Here is a 26830-nt window from a genome sequence, read left to right on the forward strand (position 1 = left end):
TTACACTTACTGTGGGGCCCAACCTTGATGGTATCTTTTATATCCACGCCTTCCATTCGTTTTTCCAGCCCATTTTAGGACATGGTTCCAAACATTAACCAGATCTAAATCTCAGGTGACCACACCAGAGAAAACAGTGGTGATTGAGAGCTTCACCATTAAAAATTCCAAAGTACACAGTAGGAAACGGATTGGCTACTCCCCATGACACCAGCGGGTGGTGGTCGGTGCTACAAGAAAATATGGATGAAGGGAAAAAAAAATCATATTGATCCAAAACTTCCGTAGTCACGAAAGTTTTTTAATTGTCATTCATCACTGTTTTTAGTGGCGTGTTTCACTTGAGATTTGGATACTATTTACGGTTTGAGCATCCTAAATGAAATGGTGAAATAGATGGACAGGGTGGATATAAAAAAAATACATCAAGGTGGGGCCCACATGGTTAGGGTAACACCCGTGTAACAGCTAATAGGCTCCCATCATGCAAACACTGGGGCCCACTTTGATGTATTTATTATATATCTATGTCATTCATCCCTTATTTCATATCATTTTATTTCATGATCCATAAAAATAAAGATCCAAATATTAGGTGAACCATCTTATAAGAAAAAGTGGTGATTGAACGCCCTACAATTAAAAACTTTCCTAGGCCTACTGTAACATTTCCTTAGGGCCTGTTTAGCCGGGCAAATCCCATGGGATGAAGGGAAAAAAGTAAACCTAGACACCTGTTTTGGATCCATTTACTTTTGGGTTCATGTCCTAAACTGTTATAGAAAAATAGTAACACAATATAAATATAGAATAAGTAGATCAAGGTGGGCTCCATTGCAAGGGTTATACTTACACAAATTTGGGTGAGAGTTGGGCCGCACCTTATCTACTATAGTAAAGGATATTAATTAAAATAACCGTTAATTACGATGTCATAAAAGGTGATAACCTTAGTATGTGAAGTTATTATTATTTTGACCCTGCGAGTACTATTTAACTATTTCCAAGACTAAAATGTCCATATGTGTCGGTTGCCCTCTCGCACAGCATTAGATTTTCACAAAAGTTGAGAGGTTCTTTTTTATAATGGGTCCAATTATATTAATAATTAGGTCATTTGTCGTTCAATCTGATTCATTTACTTTAATAGTAAAATTATGTATTTAAGATATGATCATTTAAAAAAGAAATCAAGTTGTTTGTGGCTTGTAACTGCATAAGTGATATGTGCTAATTGCATACTATTTCTACCAGTGTGGTCTATTCGTGATGAGTTTTTTCCTTAAATTTTCATAAATGGCATAAAATTAAAACTCATTTCATGTGGACGACTTGGATATGCTCCAAGACGATTTTGTAGGCCCCACATAAGATGTGGGATGGATTTAATAGGTAGGTCCCTTGCGCAGGAAAGGTCGTTTAGCATCTTCCTTATTGTTTTTTTCATTTTATTTATTTTTTTAATGGGAGGGGACCATTTACCTGCTAGGACCATTGCCTCCTCCGTGAGACCCACTTCGACGAACTTTTAACATGCATTCCCTCAATTCCTTCGAGCTTTTAAGTGTTTTTTCAATATTCTTGCCCACGTTATCCAATGTCGAAGCTATAGACGGTCAAATATAAGTTTAAAGTGGCTTTTTGTGTGTTTGTTTTTGTTTTGTTGGTGGGTATCAATGGTAGGAGTTTGTGAAAGGAAATAAGGTGCAATGGTTTCTTTTATACTTGTTTTTAATAAGTATGAATGGTGGGAGTTTTGTGAAATGGATGAATTTTGTAATTAAAGAATGTTGTAATTGATAAATTTTGAAATGAAATAATATTGTAATGGATGAATGTCGTAATAGAAGAACGACATGGATGAACGGTTGTAACTGTCATAACTCCATGTGGGTCACAGATCCCAAAAAAATGCTCAAAACTCCCTTAGTTTACATTTTTTATTTAGGTAATCTTATATTCGTTGGAAAGGTAATTTGATAAAATTTAAAATGAATTTAGAATCACCTCATCTGGACACCATTTAATTGCTCAAAAAATGGGCTCAAAGTTACTATAGATCACCGACATTCGATGTGGTTCATTGGTTTCGTGAAAACGGTTATGACTCTCTCATTACATGTCCGATTTGAGTGATCCTATACCTGTTGAAAACATAATTTGATAAAGTTTTTTTAAAAAATAGAATTAACTCATTTAAACACCATTTGGTTGTCCAAAAGTGGGCCCAAAGTTCACTATGGTATTCATTATCGAATGAGATATCCAAATAATGGAATTTTGGGCCTAATTTTAAGCAATCAGATGATGTCCAAATGAGGTGATTATAAATCCATTTGAAAACTTATCAAATTAAAATTTCAACGAGTATAATGTTACCTAAATCGAATATATAACGGGGGAGCTATGATCGTTTTCACGAGACTAGTGATCCACGTTAAGTATCAGCGATCTATAGCAATTTTGGGCCTATTTTTGGGCAATAAAATGATATCCAAATGATGTGATTCACAATTCATTTGAAAGATTATTAAATTATCTTTTCAAATAGTAAAAGATCATTCAAATTGAACATGTGACGAGAGAGTTATGATCATTTTTGTGGGAGTAACATCGGCGATTCACAATAAGTATTGGCGACCTAAGTAACTTTAGTCTCACTTTTGGGCAATCAAATTAAAGTCCAAATGATCTATTTTAAAATCCATTTGAAGTTCATTAAATTATATTTTTAACGAGTATAATATCTCATAAATTAGACATATAACGAGAGAGTTATGACCATTTTTGTGGGTCTGAAGATCCGTAGTACGTATCAGCGATCCATGATTTATAATGAAGTGATTATAAATCCATTTGAAAGTTCATTAAAATATCTTTCTAACGAGTACAAGATCACCTATACCAGATATACAATGAGAGAGTCGTGACAAATTTTGTTGGATTGACGATCCATAATAAGTATTGACGATCCATAGGGAGGATCACCGATATTAACTGTAGATTATCGATACTCATTGTGAATTACCAATCCAACAAAAATAATCATAAATCCCTCATTACATGTCCAATTTAGATGATATTGTATTCGTTGGAAATGCAATTGAATTAAATTTCAAATGGCTTTGGATTCACCCTGCTTAACCACCATTTGATTGCCCAAAAGTGGGCCCAAATTTCACCAATGACTGTATATTGTCGACACGTATTGTGGATCGTCGATCCCATAAAAACAGTCATAATTCTCTCGTTACATATTCGATTTGGGTGATCTTGTACTCGTTGAAAATATAATTTGATGAACTTTTAGATACATTTTAAATCATCTTGTTCAGATACCATTTAATTTTCCAAAAGTAGGCCTAAACTTCATAAAAAGATTGTTGATCGCCGGTATATGCTATGTATTGCAAATTCGACGAAAAATGTCATAACTCTCTCGTTACACGTTTGATTTGGGGTCATTTTGTGCTTGTTAGAAAGATAACTTGATGAACTTTCAAATGACTTTAAAATTATATCATTTGGACACAAATTTTTTATTATAATATTCATCCATCCCAACGTGTATCACATTCATCAATTACAACATTATTCCATTATAAAATGTATTTATTACAAAAATTTTCAATTGCAAAAATTCATCTATTATAACATTCATTCACACTCGTATCCCTTTCATAAACTCATCACTCATACCCAATCAAATAAGAAACAAATACAAAGGAAACTACCACACTCTCCTTCATTTCACAAACTCCCACCATTGATACCAAAAAAAAAAACAAAAAAACAAACACAACACAAAAGAATCCATGTTTGGTGTTATAAATTATATATCGAAAATTGTAGCCAAAGAATTTAAAAAAATTCTCTATTTTGCGATTGAAGATTTGTTGAACCTTTGCTAAAGGTTGGTCGAAGTTTTTCATTGTTGTTGAGGAGTGTAATATCCGCCCATACAACTAATAAATGTTGAAGAGGTTTCCACTCTTCGTGTGATCTCCTCACGTGAAAAAAAATGAAGAAGAAATAAGAAAAGGGCAAAACGCCTTCCCGCATAAGGGTCCCACCTTTTGAACCCACATGAGATCCTATGTGGGGCTCACTGAATTATCTTAGAGAAAATATAACCCGTTCATATGAAAGTGATTTTAATTTCATGTCATCAGGCTAAGTATGAAGAAAAAACTCATTACCAATGGATTATACCAGAGAAAATAGTTTAAAATTAACGTATAATATTAATACAATTGTAGCCCACAAATAATTCTATATTTTTTTGAAATGATCTTACCATGGGCTCTCAAATGTCTGATGAAAGTGAATGGATATCGAAAGAGGGGTGGCTTCAATTGTTAATTTACCGAGGCAAGCATCCCATTCTAAAAAAGCCATATCAACTTAAAATAAAGCGACCATGGTGCAAGGAAATAGCTAGCTGATGGGCATTTTCATCGTGACAAAAACCAAATAGTATTCAATTGGCTAAAAGTTTAATTACTTCGAATACCGAGGTATCAATTTTATGATAATTAAGGCCTATTTTAATTAATATTCCCTTCCCAATGTAACAAGTCCTCATCGGTCTTTTTCTCCATGGACGGATAGACCAGCGTCCGAAACCGGCGGATTCCAGGGCTTTACTTCCTAGCCTATCTACATTTTGCACGAGCATGAGAACTTTTGGGGCATGGAGCCCACGGTTCGATGATCCAAACGGTTGATATTATCTGAAACACTATCAGTAGGGCATTCTATTGAATTTTCAGATCAAAGGTTTCCGATTATTCGGGGCAGTGGCCTGGAAATAACGGTCCGTGGAAAAATACAAGAGCAGTTCACATGAAAAAAGTCGCCTTAGAATCTCCCAACACGAAAAAATTCGATCACATCCTCATCCAAGGGGACAATTATATCAACGGCTTGGATGACCAATCAGAGGCTCCACACTCACGTGTTTCTCTGAAAACTGTACACGTGGGAAATCATAACTGTCTGATCCACTTGATATTTAGCCCGTGGGCCATCCATACCAGTTTCCACCATGTGGACGGTCCAGATCCACCTGATCTTCTTCCATGTATTAAGGTAACATGAGGCCCCTACAATGATATCATAGAGCCGGCTCTACCATATGAGTTCCCACTCTCCGTCTCTGCTCTTTTCTCTATATCTCTTCGGACATTAACCTTTGCAGAGAGAGAGAGAGAGAGAGAGAGAGAATGGCAGATTTTCGAAGGGTATTGGAATTTCTCGTTCTTACTGCGATTCTGCAAATGGCAATCTGCGCTGAATTCTTCAAGCCTTTCAACGTGAGCTACGATCACAGAGCTCTGATCATCGACGGCAAGCGGCGCATGCTTATTTCCTCTGGCATCCATTACCCTCGAGCGACACCTGATGTATGGAAAATGAAAATTCCACTCCCATCTGTTCTAAATTCCAATTCCGTTCCGTTCTTATTTCGAATATTGTATTTGCATTCATCGTAGTTCTTATTTCGATTATTGTGCTTGCATTCATCGCAGTTTAATCCGCCTTGAGTTTCAGGATAGCTTGATGATTGAGTGTCGGAATTCTTTTATTGTTCTTTGAAATTTAGTAGCTATTTGACTTGGCCTGCGGAGCTGCGTACTCCTTTGAAGTTTGCTCTGGATGGTGGGCCAGTCCTCTGGTGAACAAGGATGGTTGGATTGGCCCCTGTATCGTCCTGATTGGATGATCGTAGCCATCCTATCAAGAGTCTGTGTAAGGTTAGTCTTTGCTCTTGTTGATGGACTCTGCCTTGACATATGAGGACTGTTGGATAGGTGGGGCCTGCCATTGATTGCCCTTCCCCACCTGTTATCTTGATCAGAAGATCCTAGCCATCTGATCAAGAGCCTGCAAAGTAGCTAGACTGATGTACTGACGTTTGCACCATTACTGGGCCCTGTTTTGATGCAAAAGGAGTGTTGGATAGGTGGTTAACGATGGATTACACTGGGACTCCGAACATTATGATTAGATGATTGTAGAACCTGAAAATGGACCCTTGGTAACCGTCTATTTTCTAGGGTCTTGATCAGATGGCCAGGTCATCTGATCAGGGTGAAGTATCTGTCTAACTTTAGGGTCTTGATTGGATGGATGGGATCATCCAATCAGAATGCTGTAACTATCCATTTTTCTGGCTGTTTATCAGATTCCTAAGTTCATGTAATTAGATGAATTGATTTTTTAGGACCTTTGATTGAATGGCTAGGATCAACTGATCATGGTGAAGTGATTGTCCATTTTTCACACTCTTGATTGGATGGCTAGGATCTTCCTATTGGGGTGATAGGGGGCTAGTGCAATTCATGGCCAGTCCCATCCATCCAACTTCACACTATCTGTAGTATCCAACTGTTCCATCCAACTAACTATCCTGTGCATAAACCTTCGTTGGATCATTCCTATTTGGATGTAATGTGGTTCATTATCTACACCTCTGGTATTGTATATTGCATGTGAAGTCCACTCACTTCAAGCAAACAGAGATCTCCCTGATAGTGATTCATGTTCTGACACCAACTAATCATCTACATGCCTAAAAAACACTATGGACATGCTATAAAGGAGGAATTATGCCATATTGTGGCAGCACATGGTGGATCGTATGCACGTGCATATTTATTGGACATGTGGCATGCATGTGCATTGATCTATGCTGTCGAAGTCATTGGCGTCACTATGGATTGGGGGGTGCCTGGAAAGTTACAACGATGGGAGGATCCTAAACGTTAGATCTGTGACTATTAAAGAGGATGGTTGGAAAGAAAATGGTCAAGTATTCAATGGTAAAATCGAATTGTTTGACTATTTTCTGTCAGTGTGATTTCAGGCCGTGATCGATCCACAGTGGGGCCCATGATTTGGACAGTCCAAATTGATTTACATGTCTTTGACATATACAGTGGATGCAGCATGCATGTGTGATCTGCCATTCGCTGCCAGAGTATGGCATAAATCCTGCTACAAAAGTGACAAGGTGTACCATATGATCAATGCTCGAGACAAAATGCTGAAAGAACCAACCAAATCATTTTTTATGTCAAAAGCGACAAGCTGCACCATATGATCAATGCTCGAGACAAAATGTTGAAAGAACCAACGAAATCAAAATTTTATTTTTGTTTTATTATCTCTGAAAATCACACAAGATAATTACTTTAAGGTACTTGAAGATGAGGAATCTTCATGGTCTCTTTGTAGAAGTCTCCCCCTCCCCCAATTTATTGGTATAACTGGACAAGCTCTCTATGATTTCTCAACCTATTGATGGAAACCTACCATGTGATCTTTCCAAAATTTCAAGTTACAGAAGCTCTATTTTTCTTATTCAACTTTTAACCTTGAAAACCTGTGGTCTATGGACTTGGAAGTGTAGTTTGTTTTCAATTTCCAACATGATTCCGGTGGAGTTTCAGGAATGAATTTGAGTGCTGTGTGATGATTCTATTGGAATTCTATTGTAATATGTTCTAATTCAATAGCTATTTGAATTGCTCTCTCTTTTTTTTTTTTTTGCTTGTTTTCATCTATCACATTCATATATGTCGTGGTTTAATATGTCGTAATATGTGCTCTTTTATTGATCATTTTGGAATTTCTCATAATTTGTTCTTTTCTTGCACACTTTTGAATTCTGTGCTGTGCTTGAATTTCATTTTAGGCTGCTGATTTATTTATTTATTTATTATTATTATTATTTTGATCTAAGGGAAATTTATATGATACTATAAGACCAGCCATGCTTTATGGGCAGAATGTTGGGTAGTTGAGGAATGACATCTTCACAGGATGGTCGTCACTGAAATGAGGATGTTGAGATGGATGACTGACAAGACAACGATAGAAATAGAAATCAATGCATTTGAGGGAACTTAGGAGTAGCACCAATAGGTAATTAGATAAGGGAAAGTAGACATAGATGGTTTGGTCATGTGCAATGGAAACCAAGAACCGCGCTAATTAGGAGTGAGTTGGTGCAAGTTGAAGGCTCTAAAAGGGCAAGTGGAAGGCCTAGAAGGACATGGGTGGAGGTTATAAGAAATTACGTGATGACATATGGTCTAAATGGGGTTAAGGTCCTAGGTAAGAGTGGAATGGCAGAAGAAGATTCGTGTCGCTGACCCCATTTGGTTGGTATAAGGCTTAGAAGATGATGATGATGGTCTAAGAGTATCTTAAAGTGTTGTTTACTGCAAGTTTAATGGTGTTGTTTAAATTCTCTAATAATCTCTTCTTGTTCATAACTTTTTGATTTGCTCACATTTTGCTAAAAATCAGACAGTAAAATTTGTGTTTTCATAGTTTAATGTTCTAATTATAGCCCTGAATCCTGCGGATGAACTTTACTTTTGTATGCAACTAAAACTTCACGAGTGGAGGAAGTTTGTCCGCATTTATGGACTTTCTCTGTCATTTAGAGCACTAGGATGCTAATATTACATTTATTGCAAGCAACATTCAAATAACAGTATGTCATGGGCCATATTCTTTGTTAGGATCTACTTTCTTTCACAATTTTAAGTAATTCATTTTCTTCTCTTGCTCTTCCTACCACGGTCTCTCTTGTTTGCCTTGGCATGCTTAATAATACCATCATCATAATTATCATTGAATGCATTCTAGTGTTCTACTTTTTTGTGTGTCTCTTAACGGGATCCATGTAACTCTTGTGTTGAGCCTTAAATGTTTGAGATGATGTCAGATGTGGCCTGATCTGATTGCGAAGAGCAAGGAAGGTGGGGCAGATGTTATTCAAACTTATGCATTTTGGAATGGGCATGAACCCATCAGAGGACAGGTATCTCATGTGTTTTCTTGTCTGAGCCTTAGATTCTTAGATCGCATACCATGTGTGATGGTATGGGGTCTTATTTTGGCTTTGCTAAAATACAACCTTTTCTTTTGATGCTGCATGCAGTACAATTTTGAAGGAAGATATGATATCGTCAAGTTTGTAAAGCTGGTGGGGTCAGCTGGACTTTATTTTCATCTACGTATAGGCCCTTATGTGTGCGCAGAGTGGAATTTTGGGTATCCTCCGTTTCTTTCTAATATTATTTGTAATGTTAAAATCAACCCACAAACACGAACTCCCATTGTTTTTTACCCCAACTTCTACTTCATAGTTTCAATAACCTGGAACACGCAGAATGCGTTAGTACACCTAAACAAAAAAAGAAAAAAACACAAATATCAAAGCATTTCTTGACCTCTTTACCACTCTCTCTCTCTGCAAAAGAAGTTTTCTTTTGAAATTTACAGGCTACTATTAATCATCCTTCTTTATTTGGGATGTAGTTGGTTGCAACGGACGTGGGATTTCATTTTATTTCTTCATGTTAATGATACTGGCCTAATCACATAACTGATTCTCAAATGCATTTGAAATTTTGAATGTTGCCTGCATCTGACATGTTCATTCCAGTGTGTGCCTTTTATTTGTCTTGTGTTCCTTATCTTGGATGATAAGAGCATCTCAACTTGCCTGGGTCACGACTTCCAGATGCTGATTAGAGTAAATAAATGATTGCATCTATTCTTGATAATAAAACTTGATATTCCTGTCATCCTTTTGTTATATACATATATTCACACACACACACACACATGAGTGCACGCTGACACACACCGATATATAAGATATTCAGGCCATTCCCTAAGTGTTACTTTAGCAATGATTATATCGATATGAATGTTGTTATGCAACTTTTAGACTTGCGAAGGATCTATCCATAGCACATGCAGTATTATGCTCCTGATAAGACAAGCAGATCTCGTTTAACGAGGAAAATTATATGGGACTTTTCATGTTAATTTGGTAGATGGATTTTGCAGGGGTTTCCCAGTGTGGTTGCGTGATGTCCCTGGCATAGAATTCCGAACCGACAATGAACCATTCAAGGTATTATGTTTGTCAGCATGCATGCATGGCATTTGCATCTGGGTATGTACGTTTGCATGTAGGATAGAAAAGTTGCTTATGCTGAAATGTATGTGATTGAATGCTATGAAGCATTTTAATATCTTTTCATTGACATGGTGGAAGCAACTTATCGATGCTTTGTACCTCACTGTAAACAAATGATTTATGTTGTATGTCTTCCTTTCACTTCCTCTCTACATGGAAAAGCTAACAGTCTGAGAAATATGTTTTGGTTGTTTTTGGGCTAGATAGTAAAAAGGAAAAGGCCCCGAAGCTTCAAGATCTATGCTACATCTTTATAAATGTAGCACCAAACCACACATATTAAAGGGAAAAAAAACTTTTGGGCTGGATTCTGGTTTGCATGCAGCACCATTTACGAGATGGTGTTGACTCATTCATATACCTGTGGCGTGCATTTATAGAATCCAGACTGTCCGAATTGTGGGCTGCTCTGTGGGTGGAGCATACAAAATCCAACCAATTTGAATGATCATAACCATCTTGTTTCGCCCATTAATTTTGGAAAATGGACCAATTTATTTCTAGCCTCCATTTGATGGCCACTAATTGGGTGGTTAGGGTCATTTGATCAATGTAATTTCAGGAATATAGATTGACGTGCTCGTATGCCAGATTGCGTTGTGCGACTCCTATTTAAAAAATGGCGGTGAATGCAAACTGAAGTCTTGTCCCCTTTTTTTTTTATAAAAAAAATACATTCATTGTGTTCTTAGGGTAACTGAATTCCGGGATTTTATAGAGCAGTGCCGTCTTCTGGTGTTGAGTACATGCTATTTTCAATCCACAGTTATTGACGAGCTCCTTGAACATCAAGTTTATGCTTGGAGATGGTTAAAACTGAACATGGTGTTGACAATCATGACCACCATTTTTATTATTTTTCTTTTTTGTAGGTGGAGATGCAGAGATTTGTTAAGAAGATGGTGGATCTGATGCAACAAGAAATGCTCTTTTCATGGCAAGGTGGTCCCATCATATTATTGCAGGTCGGAATAGTGTCTCTAGAATTCAGTTAAACATGAACTATTTGCTTAAAGGTTCTGAATTCATGATAGCAATGGGTGTGCTGGGATCATCTCTGCACTTTTTTTATCTGCTGTGGGTATTCATTATGTCTGGGTAGTTAACTGAAAGGCTAAACTGATAGAAGCTGTTTCTTTGGGACTAGGCATCAAGTGTACTCATTATGTAGCTTTTTGAGTTCTTGACTTAAATTCTTTGTGAATATTGTTCCAAGAATACAAGATTTTGAATAACATGAAGCGAATTTAACAGATAGAGAATGAATATGGAAATATTGAAAGTAAATATGGCCAGAGGGGGAAGGAGTATATTAAATGGGCGGCAAGAATGGCACATGCGCTTGGTGCTGGTGTTCCGTGGGTCATGTGCAAGCAAACTGATGCTCCAGAAGATATCGTAATTTCTTCACCTTAATTTTATTGTCTTGTATTTTTTTTCCCCATTCCAATTAGTATTCCATTTCGATTTGTGTAGCCTAAATCTGTTGTCTAGCTTGGCTTTTATAGTGTTGGAACAACTCAGGATAGTCTTCCCATATTCGGAAAATACATGTTTTATTTTCTTATTACCTCTTCTTTTTCTTTCACAGATAGATGCGTGCAATGGATATTATTGTGATGGTTTCAAGCCTAATTCTTATAAAAAACCGGCACTTTGGACAGAAGATTGGAATGGATGGTATGATGGTGCCATATGATTGTTGTGCAGTCTGCTCCAATCTTTTATTTGTTTCTTATCTCCACTTAATGGTTCCTGTGGCAAGAGCATTTGTTTCACTTTCCAATTTCCATCCATAGATGCACGCATGTGCACACACGTGTGATTTTGCCCCATTTAGTTTTTCCAAAAGACAATTCAACTAGAGCAGCATCTGAGTTTGGGTTACTTCAAGATTTGGAAATATCTTCTCCAGTATGCTTTGCAGGAAGGAAGGTTTTCCCAAGGCACGTTGTCATCACACGATATGATTAAACACACACAAGCAGAAGTTGAGTAATAATTTGTCTTATCGGTACCCACAGAATTTTGGAAGACTATTTTGCGTACTATGTTAAGCTGACAACAATCTGTCTGCAAAACAACATCAGTACTTAGGATTGGGAGGATCCCTTTGCATTTTGATACTGTCAACCTAAACTTTTAGGTAACATTCATGGGTATCGTCCCAGAAGATCTTGTGGATGGATGTCTTTGGTGGCCATACCAGATCCATCATCTGCAGTACTTTCAGATTTTAAAACACTGTTATGACGGAATACCTACTTCAATTACTATGTATACATTTGCTTAATTTATAGCTTCTGCTCCTTTTGTAGAGGGAGATCATCGTAATGTCATTGATGAGCTAGTAAAATGGTTCCTCACTCTAGAGATAGACAGATGGAAACAATCCCACATTATGATTTTCCAATTTAAGAGGAAACAAACTTTTTTTAAAGTAAAGAGATATAAGCAAGACCAAGAGGAAACAAAGGTTTATAAGATGACATTCTGTAACGCCCTAGATTTTTGCCAACTTGGGAACTGAATGTCCTTGGGTGTTACCTTCAATTTCTTGATTTGAGTGCATGTCTGTACGTGTATTCACATGTATTTGGGACCAAAAGGAGTGATTTTGGGTCCACCAAAACCACCCGACCGAGTGGAAGTTGTGAATATTGGGGAGCATGGACAACAACCCATGGTGCCACCATGAGATTCACAGTGCCACCGTGAAAAATGTGGATTTTTGGGTAGTGGCCGACGGTGCCATCGTCACCATCTGGATAGCGGTCGATGGTGTCACCGTCACCATGCATCCAGCAATGAACAACAATGTTAAGCAATTGACAGCTTTAGTGCACTGGCTTCAAAAATATGTGTATCCTTCAATACAACTCCAATTGAGGTGTTTCAAAAGCCAAAACGAATCTTGATGAATCTAGTTTTATAGAAAAATAAATTAAAAAAAAAAACTAAACTCAAAGGAGGTTGATTTTAGGACGTTTTGGAAACTATTTAGAAAATCGTTGGTTTCAGATAGCTGGTACTTTTAGAAAATTTTAAAAATTTCTGGAACTCGAAATGGAATGAAATTTGGTGTGGGTAAAAGTAGACTTGATGATGAAATATCAGAAAAATTACAAAAATAATTTACTAATTAAAAGTGCCAAAAACATAACATGCAGTAGACCTGTTGAAATTGAAATTTTCTGCAATTGCAAGTTGCCGATGGGCCGGATGTCTCTTTTTCATCTTAGAGTTTTAGCATTCAGTGTCTTCTCAGGAATTGCTTCTAATCATGTCAGGAATTATAATCATGTCAGGAATTATCCTTTGTGATTAAATTAAGATTTTTGTGTGTGTGTATATTTTGCTATTTTAGATAATTTACAGTTTAGTTGAATTAGGACTCTTAATTAGGCTGATTAGAGCCAAATCGTCAATTCCGCTAATTGCTAAAAGGCCATGATGGGGACATTAGAGGATCTAACTCGGGTGTATCAGAGACAGAGATGACCACTCACATCAACGCAACTTTCTTTGTGGATGGGAGACGAGTTCTCAATGGCAATTTTGAAGACCCCACATGCATTGAACGTGCATAAGGAAGACCCCAGTTTGGGATGATGCATGTGGGTTGCTTAAGAAACTATTTTAGTCATAGGATTTCTATTTCGTGTTGATCTGACCATTGAATCTTGTCGATCAGGCCATCGGGCCACCATATCTTCCTAATCTAGGTCCTTTGGGCTATGATCTTGCTTTCTTTAGGTTTTTTGTTATTTTAAGGATTTATTTAATGGTTGGGATTGATAATATATGTTTTAGTTTTCTTATTTTGGCTGATGGGCCACTTTACTTCAGTTACTTAAGTGAGTGGTGTTGATGCAGTTTTCTGGTAGACCCTCTTTGATTAACCCTTCAGGACCTGCACAGATGAAGGAAATAGACAAAGGAGACCCTGGCTTGTACAGGGGACCCTCCGATGCCTAAGTCAGGCTATTGGGTTTTGTAGGTTAGGATCTTAGGGAAAAGAGTTAGTTAGGATATGTATGCGTACCTTATGTTGGTTGGGGGTATCTCTATTTATAAGAGAAGGAAGATCATGCCATAAGGAGTTTTCCCTGATATGTTGGAGATCATTCTGCATAGATATCCAGATTCGTCTGGGATTCTCTTAAGATTATCGTCATCTGAGGTTCTTGGGATCGGATTTGATCCTCTGAAGATCTTAGGGGAGATCTTTGGGTCGTTGGAGAGATTCCCAGATTGTTGGTTCAGGAAAAGGTTGGGTGATAGAGGTGTCAGATATAGTAGGCGTAAGTAATATTGAGCCTTCCATTAGCTTGGTATTTACCTTGCGTTAGAGGTTATACCGAGTTATGGGCGAGGTATGGCCAAGCTATGACCGAGCTATGACCGAGCTATGGTTGAGCTATGGCCGGCCTATAGCTGAGCTATAGCCGACCTATAGGTTAGGTCGGCAGTTGGCCATTTGAGTGGACTTACAGTTGCATCCTCTTTGAGTGTCCTTATAGCTGCATCGATCTCCTTGAAGGTCGACCTGTATTCGGTGGTAGATGCCCCTTAAGGCTCAAATCCCATTGGGGTCGTGTTGGTTTGTAGAGTTAGTCCATTTCATAAGTCGACCTATTGACTCATCTTTTTTCCCCCAACAAGCGGCATAGTTGTAATTATGCTGAATTTTAATTCCAAAATTTTTAATTATAAAACCACAAAGGGAGTGGAGTTCCAACCCTAGTGGAGATTTGAGAAGAAAAAAAGAAGAAGACAGAAGCTCTATTATGTGAAGGAATTTTCCTCATTATTTTCTAGGGTTTTTTATTTTGAAAAAAACCATCCCTTCCTATTAAATTGTGTAAGGGCAAAAGCTTGTTTGGTGGTAGATTCCAAGGTACATCATTCCTTTTCCTCTTCTTCGAAAGGTTTTCTTCGTCTTACATCATTCCTCTCTCTTCTTTGAAAGGTATTCTTTTTCTCGTCTTCCTATATCTTCAATTTTCTTTTTTTCCCAATTTCTAAAAATCCTAAATCCTAATTCCAAAATCCCCAATTTCCATGAACTATAATTTTTCTAATTTCAGATTTTCTCATTCTTAACCATATTCATAAAACCTACAAATTTGTCCATTGAGTGTGGAACGTGCCTATGCTAAATTGGAAGTTCTATCCTTCCATCGGTCGTATTTTTAATTGATTTATGTGATTTCTTAGCATGTGGGCATGTGATTTAGGTTAAATTAGATTTTATTTCTCATTGTTTACTCTTAATTACTTGGTAGGTTAGCATATTTTGTTAATTGAATAACTTTTTGGACTCTTTCATGTTAACATTAAATAATGTGTCTTGCATCAGGCCAGGTTGTGAACTTAGCTAATCAAAACCGTAGTTGTCACGCTTAAGAAATCTTGCGACCTAATTCATTCGAGAAATGCCCTGATTAACCGAACAAGCTCTAGACCGCTTGTTAGTGAGTCACTAAACCCGAGACTATAGAAATATGTTTGTTTTAGCAGGATTGACGTTCATCGCGGGACATGGAGTCGAGACTGCACCTCGAATCGTTTGACTTGGGCTTGCAAGGTGAGCATGAAATGTGCGAATGTCTTTAGGAATTGTTAAGAACTTAAGTGAATTATTTCCGTCCAAACTTTGCTGAAGTTGTGGCTTTTGGACCGTTTGATCACGACCAAATTTAGGACACCAACCTAAGTTAATATCTTACACATCTGTATAGCCGCGACCTCGATCAATAATCGGTGGCCATTGAAATAACTTTTGATCATAACCGTTGGTCGACACATCCGAACCATAGTAGATCTCCACTAGGGGCAACTATCTTACGGCTTAGATTGACCCATACACCTCCCAGTGAACCCCAACAGCTAGAAACAACCTACCATATTATTATATATAAAAAACCTGACCTTTATGACCTTTTGCACCACATCTGAGACTATAAAAGCCTCATTTTGGGAAGCCTCTTCATTCCATACAAATTTGCCGTAGAAATTGGAGAGAGAGAGAGAGAGAGAGAGAGAGAGAGAGAGAGAGAGAGAGTGGGTGATCTTGGTGTTTGAGGGTTAGTATCTCATCGATCAAACCCTTGGAGCTATCGAATCCTCCATCGAATCCATCATTATTTGTGATCAGAGGTAAGACTTGCATTTAACCTTTCGATTTCATAACCTAATGTAGATTTCTAGCTATTAATGGTGTTTCCTTGATATTGATTTAGGATTTGACATTTCCTCCCCAAAACCTTAACCCTAAGCGCGATTAGATCGCGTGAAACCCTCCTAAGGTGTGGACCATTCTTCCAGGTTTCTTTTTTATCAACTCTTGATAGTGTTACATAATGATTTTATTTTATTATTATTATTTTTTTGTTATTGTTATTGTTAGGATTTCATATGTTATTTGTCTTTAAATTACTTTATTATTACATCCCTAATGTTATTTGAAGTTGGTAGCTAACATGTTTGATGAAATGCTTGAGCAATGTGAAATTTTCTACCGTTAGAGCTCTTTTATACCAATTGATTAGTGTTAATGATATATGTTGGATTCTATTGATATACATTGGATTGTGCTGGCTCGTACATGTATTTAATTGATATACTATGTTGTGATATTAAGTTATTATGTGATTATGATTATGTATTGCAAACATGAATTGTTGTTGTGTGGATCGAGCCCTGCAAATCGCTTAAGTGGATGACTCGCTCTGGGTTGGCTATCCTAGACTTATACATTCGACCGAGGTTGAACACGGATGACCAACGGTAGTTGGAACTATACGGGATGCTTTGCACCCAATGCCGGCTTTGTTGTAGTTCTCCGTCTTCGATCGGATCAGTCTAAGGTAGGGCTGACCATTTATATGCTTAATGATTGTGTAACACACAAATAGAATCTGGGATACCACTGTTACCATTGAATTGAGTTCATTTATAACTGTTAGTGCGTTAGGATCCTATAAAGACTCAAGAGCCAGTCATGGTAGTATGAGACACTGTGTCTGAGCTGTCGGCCTATGCTAGGGTAACGTGCATGCCATATTGGTAAAAAAAATGGGGTGAGGAACCCATCATATTGATAAAAAATTAGGTGACAAGCCTCCCCGTAGTGACCATTGAGTACTAATGAAGGCCATGAGCCCTTACCGTTGTTGAGTGCGTAAGTTGGACTATTGGGTGACGAACTCTAAATTGGATCAATGGACACTGTTGAGAAGCCATTTCGTGTTGCAACGAGCCACGTGATCCGGGTAGAGACTCGTGATGCAATGGCGGTATCCTGGCTTCGCCAAATTTCTGCTTGAAGTGGGATGAATAATTTTTTGGCTAATCATGCATATCATGGTACTTGCTAGGATATGTAGTTTGTGAAAGGCGCTGGAGTCGTGTGATGATGGGATGTTGGCATTATGCGAAATAGGCGTTGAAGTTGCTTGTTGAGGGAATGTTGGATTGTGAGGATCATGCATCATCATATTATTGCATTCATGCACGTAAAAAGACTAAATTGGAAGTGGTTGTTTATTCATGCTAGCATTACTTGTGCTTGATTGTATTGATAACAAGTGTAACTTAGGAAGATAGAACCACCGAGTTAGCTACTCACCCCCACCTGAGACAATGATTTAAAACACCAATAAGACGATATTGTTGAAGCATGTACTACCGAGATCTTAGATGGGTAAGTGTTGATCGACTCGTTTCATTGCCGCGACGATTTGGAGTGTTGGGCGAAAACAAAATACTTTATAATTTTGTTTTGTTTTGTTTTGAACATGTATATTGTGGCTTGTGTAGTTTCCATTTGGGTTGACACCACTTTTGGAATTGTACAATTTGAATATTAGCCATATAATTCTAGGTCTAGTTATCTTTGTTTAACTTTTGATGCCACTGTTTTAAAGCTACTCTGATTATTGATCATGGGTGAATGTTAACCGGACTGCATAAGCATGTGGGAACTCGCCCAGGTGCATTTTTGCTAGGTTCATACCTGAGAACTTGGGATTGGAGTTTCCGTACTCGGGTGCCTAATTTCGGAGCGTGAAACATTCCAATTCTTCATGAAATTCCAATAACCCTATTGTTGCTCATTCCTTTTACTCGTTTTGATTTATTATTATTATTATTATTATTATTTGTGATATTGTACACAATATCTGTTATGAGTACTTCGATCTCTACTGATTCCTGTGGTGTGGCCACTTTCACATCTAGCATGACGCTTCATCTGACTATAGATGCTAGTTAAGGGGTATCAGCATCAGCTTCACCTTAGGTTGATTTTTCCACAGGTATACAACTTGGGGAGGAAGGGTGCCTCATAGGCCTGTCGAAGACAATGCATTTGCTGTAGCTCGTTTTTTCCAACGCGGTGGTAGCTTTCACAATTATTATATGGTAAAATCGATGTCCGAGTTACAACTGGCTGCCTAAGTTACTTATAGAAAAGGGAGCTACTATGTACACTCTCGTCCAATATACTCTTTCTTTGTCATTTTAATAATTCAATTTGACAAAGTTGTACTATTTTACTAGCAAAAGCAGAAAAGAAAGTACATCTATCCAGGTGGTTTTAGATATCAATTCTCTAAAAATTGCTGCTTTGTTTTGAATTTTGATTTGAATTGAGTGGAACTGCACAATTGGATTTGCTAAATAAGAACAGTTGATAAATGCTTTTCTTATATCAATCTTCCAAAAAAAAAAAAAAAAGAGAGAGAGAAAGAACTCTTCTGAAGCAATGTTGCAATCCTACCAATCACAAAACAATTATAGTGTTATAGTCTGCATTAATTGAGACATCTTTTTGTTTGTCATGTCATTTTCCATTTTATGCTCAAAGGGAACATTCTATTGTTTCAGTTCCTGTTTAATTATATCTAGCATGCCCTTAAGTTAATTTGATCATTATACATTAATGTCTTGAAATACTAAAATAGCAGAGAGAAGTCTTCAAGATAGATGGAAGCCACAGTCTTAGTCATGGTTTCAAGACCAGCCTATCCAAATCGAGACTCGCTGAGCTGATCTAGTTCCTGTGGTTGGTCTCTCATTGTTAGATAGCCTGGAATAAGAATTAGTGGATTCATTTGGACTTGGTTTTGACATTCCCTAATTGAATTGAATAAGCCAAGGTAAAGGGTTATGCCTTTTAATTCTTTTTCATTTTTAAGTAATAAAGAAATAGTGGCTAGTTGGCAGAATTGACTTCGTGTCCAAATGGCTGACCTGGGCACCTGTTAATTGTGTAGTTGAGGCAGAGTTTCAGTCAATGTTCTTAACCTATTGGTAAAATTGCCAACCCATCTTTGGTGGGTGTTTCCACCATTCTTTACTGGTGGCAGTATACGGCAGTACACACATAGAAGGATGCAACTCTACATATCCAAACACCTCATATTGACATTGATTAGTTAGTTTTCCAAGCAATGAAGGGGTGGAAGGTTGACTATTTTGGAGGTTTAGCAATAGCTTCAAGAGCTTGAATGTATCTTGAATGTCACTGTTAGTACTGTCTCTATCATAGTTGTTGGATGTGAAGTTGAATCATAAACGATATATAGGTGCAGGGCTTGTCCACTCCAATTGTTGCTGGTGTCAATTTATGTACATAACTCCCCTGCATGGGAGTGGGGCAGAAGTCAATACTTGAAGAGGTCATTGTGGTTATGTGTGTGACTGTAAGAAATTAAATCCATCTGGTTGCTCTAGCATAAAAAAGGAGTTGAGGTTGATTAGTCTGGATTGGTATGAAACAAAGGTTAAGGCCAATTATTCTGGACTCTGGAGTGGTATGAAACAGCTAACGAGGAGCAGTGGCAGAAAAGTAATGTGGCCAATCTAATAGTTTACATATTATTTGTTTTCCACGAATTTTGAGGAATACAATTGGTGATGGTAAGAAGAAGGGCAGTTTCAACGGTAAGCTGATGTTTTCATTAACAAACTTCTTTGTGCCAACGTGTCAAGACATCAAAATTTCTGTGAATGGTCGAGTATCCTATGCCTAGGTGTCAAGAGAGCAAAATTGTTGTGAATGGTCAATAACCCAGTTACTCCAATCCTGGGTGCTAAAGGATGTATAGTGTACACACTAATATATAGGGGCTTTTTCCTTAATTTTTTGTACATTATTGTGTATCCTCTTTTGTATCAGTTAAGTGTTTGTGTTTTGACTGATATAGAAGATGAAGCCCCTGCTGAGAGCATATGGTGGTGTACCTAATTCCGTTCTCTCTTATCTTGCTAACATTGTATGATTTGTATCAAAGCAATGGGAAGTTAGGATGCAGAGGTTGAGAAAGGATCTATCCTCCTCTTTTAACCCCTAAAATCAAACCATCTTACTTGCCAAACGTCCCAAGCACTCTCACTGCCCCCTCTCTCTCTTTGTGCATGTGCGCATGCACGCGCATGTCAGCATAGAGTAAGCCTGGTGGGTAGCATTTGGAAGGACTTTACGATTTCTTTGGGAATTTCAGAACCCCCGTCTAACATCTATCCAGACGGTCGAGGCCTATAGCATTCGCAAGGGCTTGATTTTAAGACTTCCTTTGCGATTCTTTATTTATTTATTTACTTTTTTAAAACATGGTTTGGGGCGATTTCCTTTAAATCTGCTTGTAAATTTGAAGAAGGAGACTCTCTCTCTCTCTCTCTCTCTCTCTCGCTCCCTCCTTCCCCCTTCCCCTCTTCATAGAGCGAGTCTGTTGGGTCTAACAACATCATAAGAGGGTAGAAGCCTATGTCATTCAGGAGGCATTTATTTTAATATTTCTTTGGTAGTTCTTTAATTTTTTATATTTTTTATTTTAATGATTTTTTACAGTTGAGTTGTTTTACATCTTCATGTAAATTCGGAAAAGTTCAGTTCTAATTTTCTAAGGCTTATGTTGTGTGGCTATTTGGGGCATGGTTGGTTGCTTGTAGATGTTGAGACACATTGCCTCAAAGACGACAAATGTTTTTTATTGATTCATTGAGAATCTACTCCAAAGTGAGTTTGTTTTTTTTTTTTTTTTTAAAGTATATTTATACCACCCTTTTCAGTTTTCTCATCAGAAGTACAGATCTGTTATTTGGGAACAGTAAGTTTTATCAACATTTTTCCAGGTTATTGTTAATCGTTTGGGTTCTTTGAGGCCTAAGATTCATTGTTGAGGACCACTGTCAGTGACATATGGAAGTGAAGTATCTCTACTTCATCAAACTGAAACCCCTAAAAGAGGAAACATTCTGTCCAGTCATACTGCTGACTGCTGAGAAGCTTCGTAGTTCGTGCATATGACCGAGATCATCAACTGCACTCTCAAAGCACATGGGTAATTCTTTCAGAGCCTTGATATAAACAGAACTAGCTGCTGGGAACTCTAGGTCAAGGGTAATCTCCATGACAGAAATTAAAACAGAACTCCACTGTTCGACGGTGGAATTGAGACAGTTAATCAGGCAGAATTATCAAATGTTAAGATTCCTATAATGGTTTGCTACAATTTTGATTTAAAAGGTCGCAGAACGATCAATATATGTTGATACTCTTAAATCTCTGATTCCAAATTAATCAGCTAGAAAGTGAATTATTGAACTAGTTATTGACCATGTAAGTGGCATATGGGTAATACATAATAGTTAGCACATTACATAAAAGGGTCAAAATAGAAGAATAACCCTGGGCAATGAAGATGCAGTTGGGCATGTATAAATGAGTGGCATTCCTTATTCTTATCCTTTATCAGGCATATTTATCTTTTTCCAAAGTGGTTCTAATCATGTTTCATTTCCATCCTTAGCTGCCTCCATTTGCTTACTTTGTTTGGTATATTTAGCAGATGTCTCTTATCTTTCATGTTTTCCTTGGTTACCGGCAGATATATCTCTCATCTCAATTTTCCTTGGTAACCATGCTTATTGGTGTGGATTAATATTTGAGATCCCATTCTTTCCAAACCCCATTAAGAAAATCATTGAATCGTGTGATGCGTGTGTTTCAGCTCATAGTTCTTGCATCCATTATTTAGGCATCATTGAATCCATGTTTTCATCCTTCTGGCATTGACTGATTTGCAAACCCAATGCATTAATAGGCTAATTCACAGTTTTCTTGCTAAATCTAACAGTACTTTGGGGGAACAAACTTTGGCCGGACTTCTGGTGGGCCGTTCTATATAACTAGCTATGATTATGATGCTCCTCTTGATGAATATGGTGCGTGATACTTCCTTCCTTTAAAAACAGAACTTGATTTCTCAGTTGCCATCCAATTTCACCTTTGGCATTATTAACTTTTTGCTATTGATTAATTCTTTTTTTTTTTTTTTCAGTTTATTTAATTGACATGCTTATTTGTTGGTTTATTTTATGACATCTACACTTCTTTCTAGGCCTGCTGAGCCAGCCTAAGTGGGGGCATTTGAAGGATCTACATGCAGCTATAAAACTCTGTGAACCGGCTTTAGTTGCTGTTGATGATGCACCAGAATATATAAATTTGGGACCAAAGCAAGAGGTGGGCAACTAGTTACCGATACTCGTTACTCATTAGTTCATTAAACTGTTCATGCCAAATACGGAATATCTATTTGATTCAGTTGGCATTTTCTGGTATCATTTTCTTAGAACAATATGAGTAATTCAGATTAATTTCCCAAACTAAAATGATCATAAAGGCACTTTCTATTGAGCTTCTGAAAACCTGTTTTCACTGGTAGAATGATCTGTCATCCTCCGATGTGGCCCATTGGATAAAAGTTTTACTGAGGGAAGAGGTCAAGGTCCAATGACAATATTTTCATCTTTTGAGAAAAGTGGTGCTTCTTAATCTTTGCTGATGAGGATGACTACTGTTGAAATCAAAATTTCAATTTTTACCGATTCAAAATTTGTTCCATCTTTTATCGTCCACGAATGGAAACCATTAGGGTCCTGTTGTCTTAGAAGATGAAAGATGGACTAAAAACTCAAGGAAATGATATTTGCACCCCCTATTATTTGATACACCTCTTATTCATTCCTGATTTTTCCAAGAAATGGCAAATCCAAAAGTTTTATTTTACCTTTTGAAAAATGCAAATTCAAAAGAATGAAACAACAAAGAGGTGTATGTTTTACAAGGGCTGTGAATTTCAGCTCCAAAAACTTGGCACTATTTGTTTGAAAACTAATATTTTGCCTAATTTAGAATATAATATGGGCAGACATTATTTGAATTATCACTGTCCTTGAAATATATTTGTTATTTCTCTGATTATTATATTCTTCACCATCATTATCATCAGCATACCTTGCCCCTGCTATTTAGGGTCAGCTCTATGATCTTGCCTCAAATTGCAAAAATAATTTGCAGAATGTTTCCAAGAAAAAAAATCCAATGCTAATTGCTGAAAATTTTTGGAATTATTTCCATGCATATAAATTATTGTCAGGATTATGTTTCCTTGCTTTTACTGCTCCACTTTTAATCTTTAGTGATTTGTATTGAACACCTGTTAAAACTTGGAATGGCTTTTTTCAGGCACACGTCTACCGTGGTTCTAGTCACACTGAAGATCTGAGCTCAAGCCTATCAGGAGATGAGATCTGCTCAGCGTTTCTTGCAAATATTGATGAACATAATTCGGCTAGTGTGAAATTCCTTGGTCAAGTTTATTCTTTACCACCATGGTCAGTCAGTATATTACCAGATTGTAAGAATGTTGCTTTCAATACTGCCAAGGTAACACTCTAACCTTTGGCTGTAGTTCTTTTTCTTTCCAATTTGATTGTACTGGTACCATTGGAATTTTCCTGAAGTGAACAGGATTGTAATTGTTACGTATCGGTTATTGCACAAGATATATTTTTTGTATCAGGTAATTTATCGCACTTTTTGGAAACATGGGGAAACATTGGGAAAATAATTGAATTTTTCAATGAAACTTCAGGTATTGATAAAAAAGACCTTAATACATACTTTTAAATCATAACATCTCAAAAAAGAAGTGCACATAATAGGTTTCCTTTGTATAGGGTCCTAAGCTATGCACCGTCTGATTGAACTAATGCGACTATATTAAAATTGAATACATAACATTTATAAATGTATGAAGATATGTATGAAAACACAATCAATTCATTCAAAAGCAAAAGTAGAAATTGAGAAATATACCTCTGAATGATGTGATTGGCTGTGGCCTAGACTCACATAGAGTTGCGCAGTGGCTCGTAATCATCATTTCCATCTCGACAGGGCTGTGAATAATACTGTTGCTCCACAAATTAACAGTATTGTGCCCAGGTCATAGTAGAATGATACCAGTCCCTGACATAACGCTAGTACTTACCCTCTCCAAATTGAACTAATACGCCCATCTGTGGGTATTGTGTAATCGTCACAGCTTGTGGTTAATATAGATATGGGATGGGCATAGGTGGATCTCCTGGGTATCCATACTGCTCTTCATATCCATACTGCTGCCCATATCCCTGCCCGTATGTAGAAGTGAACTCCTGACCGTAGTAAAAAAAACGATAAGCCGTAACTGCTGGAGTTGCTCCTCACATATCCACTAGTTCCATATCCATACCCATACTGTGGCACAAAAATTGAGCTACTCTCCTGTGTTTGTGATTCATATCCATGCTGTGGTTTGGAACTTGAGCTCCCCCCCCCCCCTGTTCGTGATCCCCATCTGGAGCCTCTGATACTCCCATGACCGTGTCCTTCATGGATATTGCTAGTAACTGCTCCTTTAATTTTGTTAACTGTTTGGTCTTCTTCTTCTTCAGTAGCTTCTTACAAGTGTATGCCTTGTTAATGATAGTACGGGGTCGTGGTTCATCTGGACGAAAACCATGGTCAGTGTCCTGGGTGGCATGATAAAAACCCCTATCCTCACCTTAAAAGGCATTGGTATTACTATAGGAGATGGAAAAAGAACCCGATTCTGGGAAGATGTGTGGATGGGAGAAGCTACCCTCAAAGAAGAATTTCCGAGCTTATTTTGTTTAGCTCCAAATCGATCCATCAAAGTTGCAGACTGATATACCGTAGTGGGGGAGGAAATTGTTTGGAATCTTATGTGTAGAAGAGAACTCCAGGACTGGGAGATCTAAGATTATATGGCCCTCCTCACTCGTATAAATTCTTACAAACTAGTCCAGAATAGTGAAGATTCCCTTCTATGGAAATTGGACAAGTCCAACACCTTTTCGGTCAAATCCTTGTAGATCTCTATTAGTAGCAAATCCTCCGCCGATTATGAGAATTTGAGAGAATGAGTGTGGAAATCTAAAGTTCCTCCAAAGATAGCGGCCTTCGGATGGCTTGTTGGGAAGAAAAAGTCTTGACAATCGGCAACTTGAGAAAAAGGGGCATGATTAGCACAAATGTTTGCCTTTGTTGTATGGGAAATGAAGAATCAGTAGACCATCTGTCCATTCACTTCCCTCTTGTTAATCAAATCTGGCCAGTGATCTTATCCCTTTTTGGAATGTTCTGGTCTTTTCCGGATTCTATGGGTTGGCTGCTCAATGCTTGGCAAGGTGCTACTTTAGGCAAACAAAGAAAGGAGATTTGGAGAATGGCCCTCTTAGCTGTCTGGTGGTTTGTGTGGGAAGAAAGAAATGGTAGATGTTTCAGGGATACCTCAAACTCGGCGGAGTATTTAGTTCAAAGGGCGAAATATTTGATTATAGAATGGGCTTTTAATGTTGGATCCTTGAAGGGTTGTAATTTATCTTTTCTTGGTGAATAATTGGTCCGCTATCTCAGTGGGCTGATTATCCCTGTTTCTGTAATCCTTTTTTCATATTTATAAATAGAAATCATTACCTTAAAAAAAAAAAACCTATCCTCGGTGAATGGCTAAGGGGCCTATGAGAGTCCCTCTCGCCGCCACCATCCTTGTCGCCATCATTACCATCATCGCTATTGTCACCAGAGTCACAATCACCCTCACCATCATTGTTGTCATCACAATCATTGGACCACCCCCCGCATTCGGATAATGTCTCCCTGCCACGTGTCTCACGTGATAGTGACTGCCACGGGTTGTCCTCCGGACTCCTTGTCAATGGGTCAAATGCTTTATCAAGAGATCTTTTGTGCTTTACATGTGCATCAACATCAATCCCTTGTTCCGTTACTTTTACCGCTATATGCGGCTCTGGTCGCCCATCCAAAGTATTCAAGTCATTCGACCTAACCCACTGATAAAATGAGTCCTCATCATCATTAACATATGCATGCTGTCTGACTGCCATCAGGTCCAGTGGGCCGTGTGCTTTTCTTCTTCCTTCAGCGCGAAGCAACCTCTCTCATAGCTTCATATTTTAGTGACAATGCATTAGCTTTTGAAGCCTATCGTACCCTAGTTTGTTGCGCTTATTTGAGTGGATTGGGGAGAATGTGCTCCAATTCCTTTCAAAGGGTGATGAGGAGACTATCTGCGAGAGTACACGGATAACCAGTCACTGTAAAACCTTACAGTCAGTCTTGTACATGGCACACCATTTTCCTATGAATTATATTTTTTTCACTAGTTTCAAATTTGCTAAAATAATATGAAAACTAATTTACTGCGGCAACTCACATGCCATCATGGTGCTCCTCGACCTCACCGCGGCCTGGCAATCGAACCTTCCAATTGGGTCATGGAATCTAACAATTTGTTGATGGCATATAACAGTAAGGGTAAGTATGAAATGGTTAAGATGAAGATAGGAAAAATGTAAGTGTGGAACATATGTACCTCACTACCGAAGGTGTCTTTCCTTGAATAATCAGGTAATAAGTGATCATCACTTCATGTACATTTC

At 37.7% G+C, this 26830-nt stretch overlaps 1 protein-coding gene across 1 annotated transcript in view; it reads left to right on the forward strand.

Annotated features, from left to right (window-relative positions):
• The first annotated feature begins 5174 nt into the window (after positions 1-5174).
• Positions 5175-26830, forward strand: part of LOC131239542 (beta-galactosidase 9) — a 73378-nt gene continuing 51722 nt past the window's right edge. The window contains exons 1-11 of the mRNA XM_058237300.1: positions 5175-5405; positions 8741-8836; positions 8957-9069; positions 9874-9940; positions 10879-10971; positions 11261-11404; positions 11598-11686; positions 18328-18433; positions 22153-22240; positions 22417-22541; positions 23547-23747. Of these exons, the coding sequence (XP_058093283.1) occupies positions 5226-5405; positions 8741-8836; positions 8957-9069; positions 9874-9940; positions 10879-10971; positions 11261-11404; positions 11598-11686; positions 18328-18433; positions 22153-22240; positions 22417-22541; positions 23547-23747 (1302 nt within the window). The 5' untranslated portion in view covers positions 5175-5225. The remainder of the gene's footprint in view (positions 5406-8740; positions 8837-8956; positions 9070-9873; positions 9941-10878; positions 10972-11260; positions 11405-11597; positions 11687-18327; positions 18434-22152; positions 22241-22416; positions 22542-23546; positions 23748-26830) is intronic.

The sequence above is a fragment of the Magnolia sinica genome, chromosome 3 (assembly GCF_029962835.1).
Source record: "Magnolia sinica isolate HGM2019 chromosome 3, MsV1, whole genome shotgun sequence".
In the NCBI taxonomy this organism is placed as follows: Eukaryota; Viridiplantae; Streptophyta; class Magnoliopsida; order Magnoliales; family Magnoliaceae; genus Magnolia; species Magnolia sinica.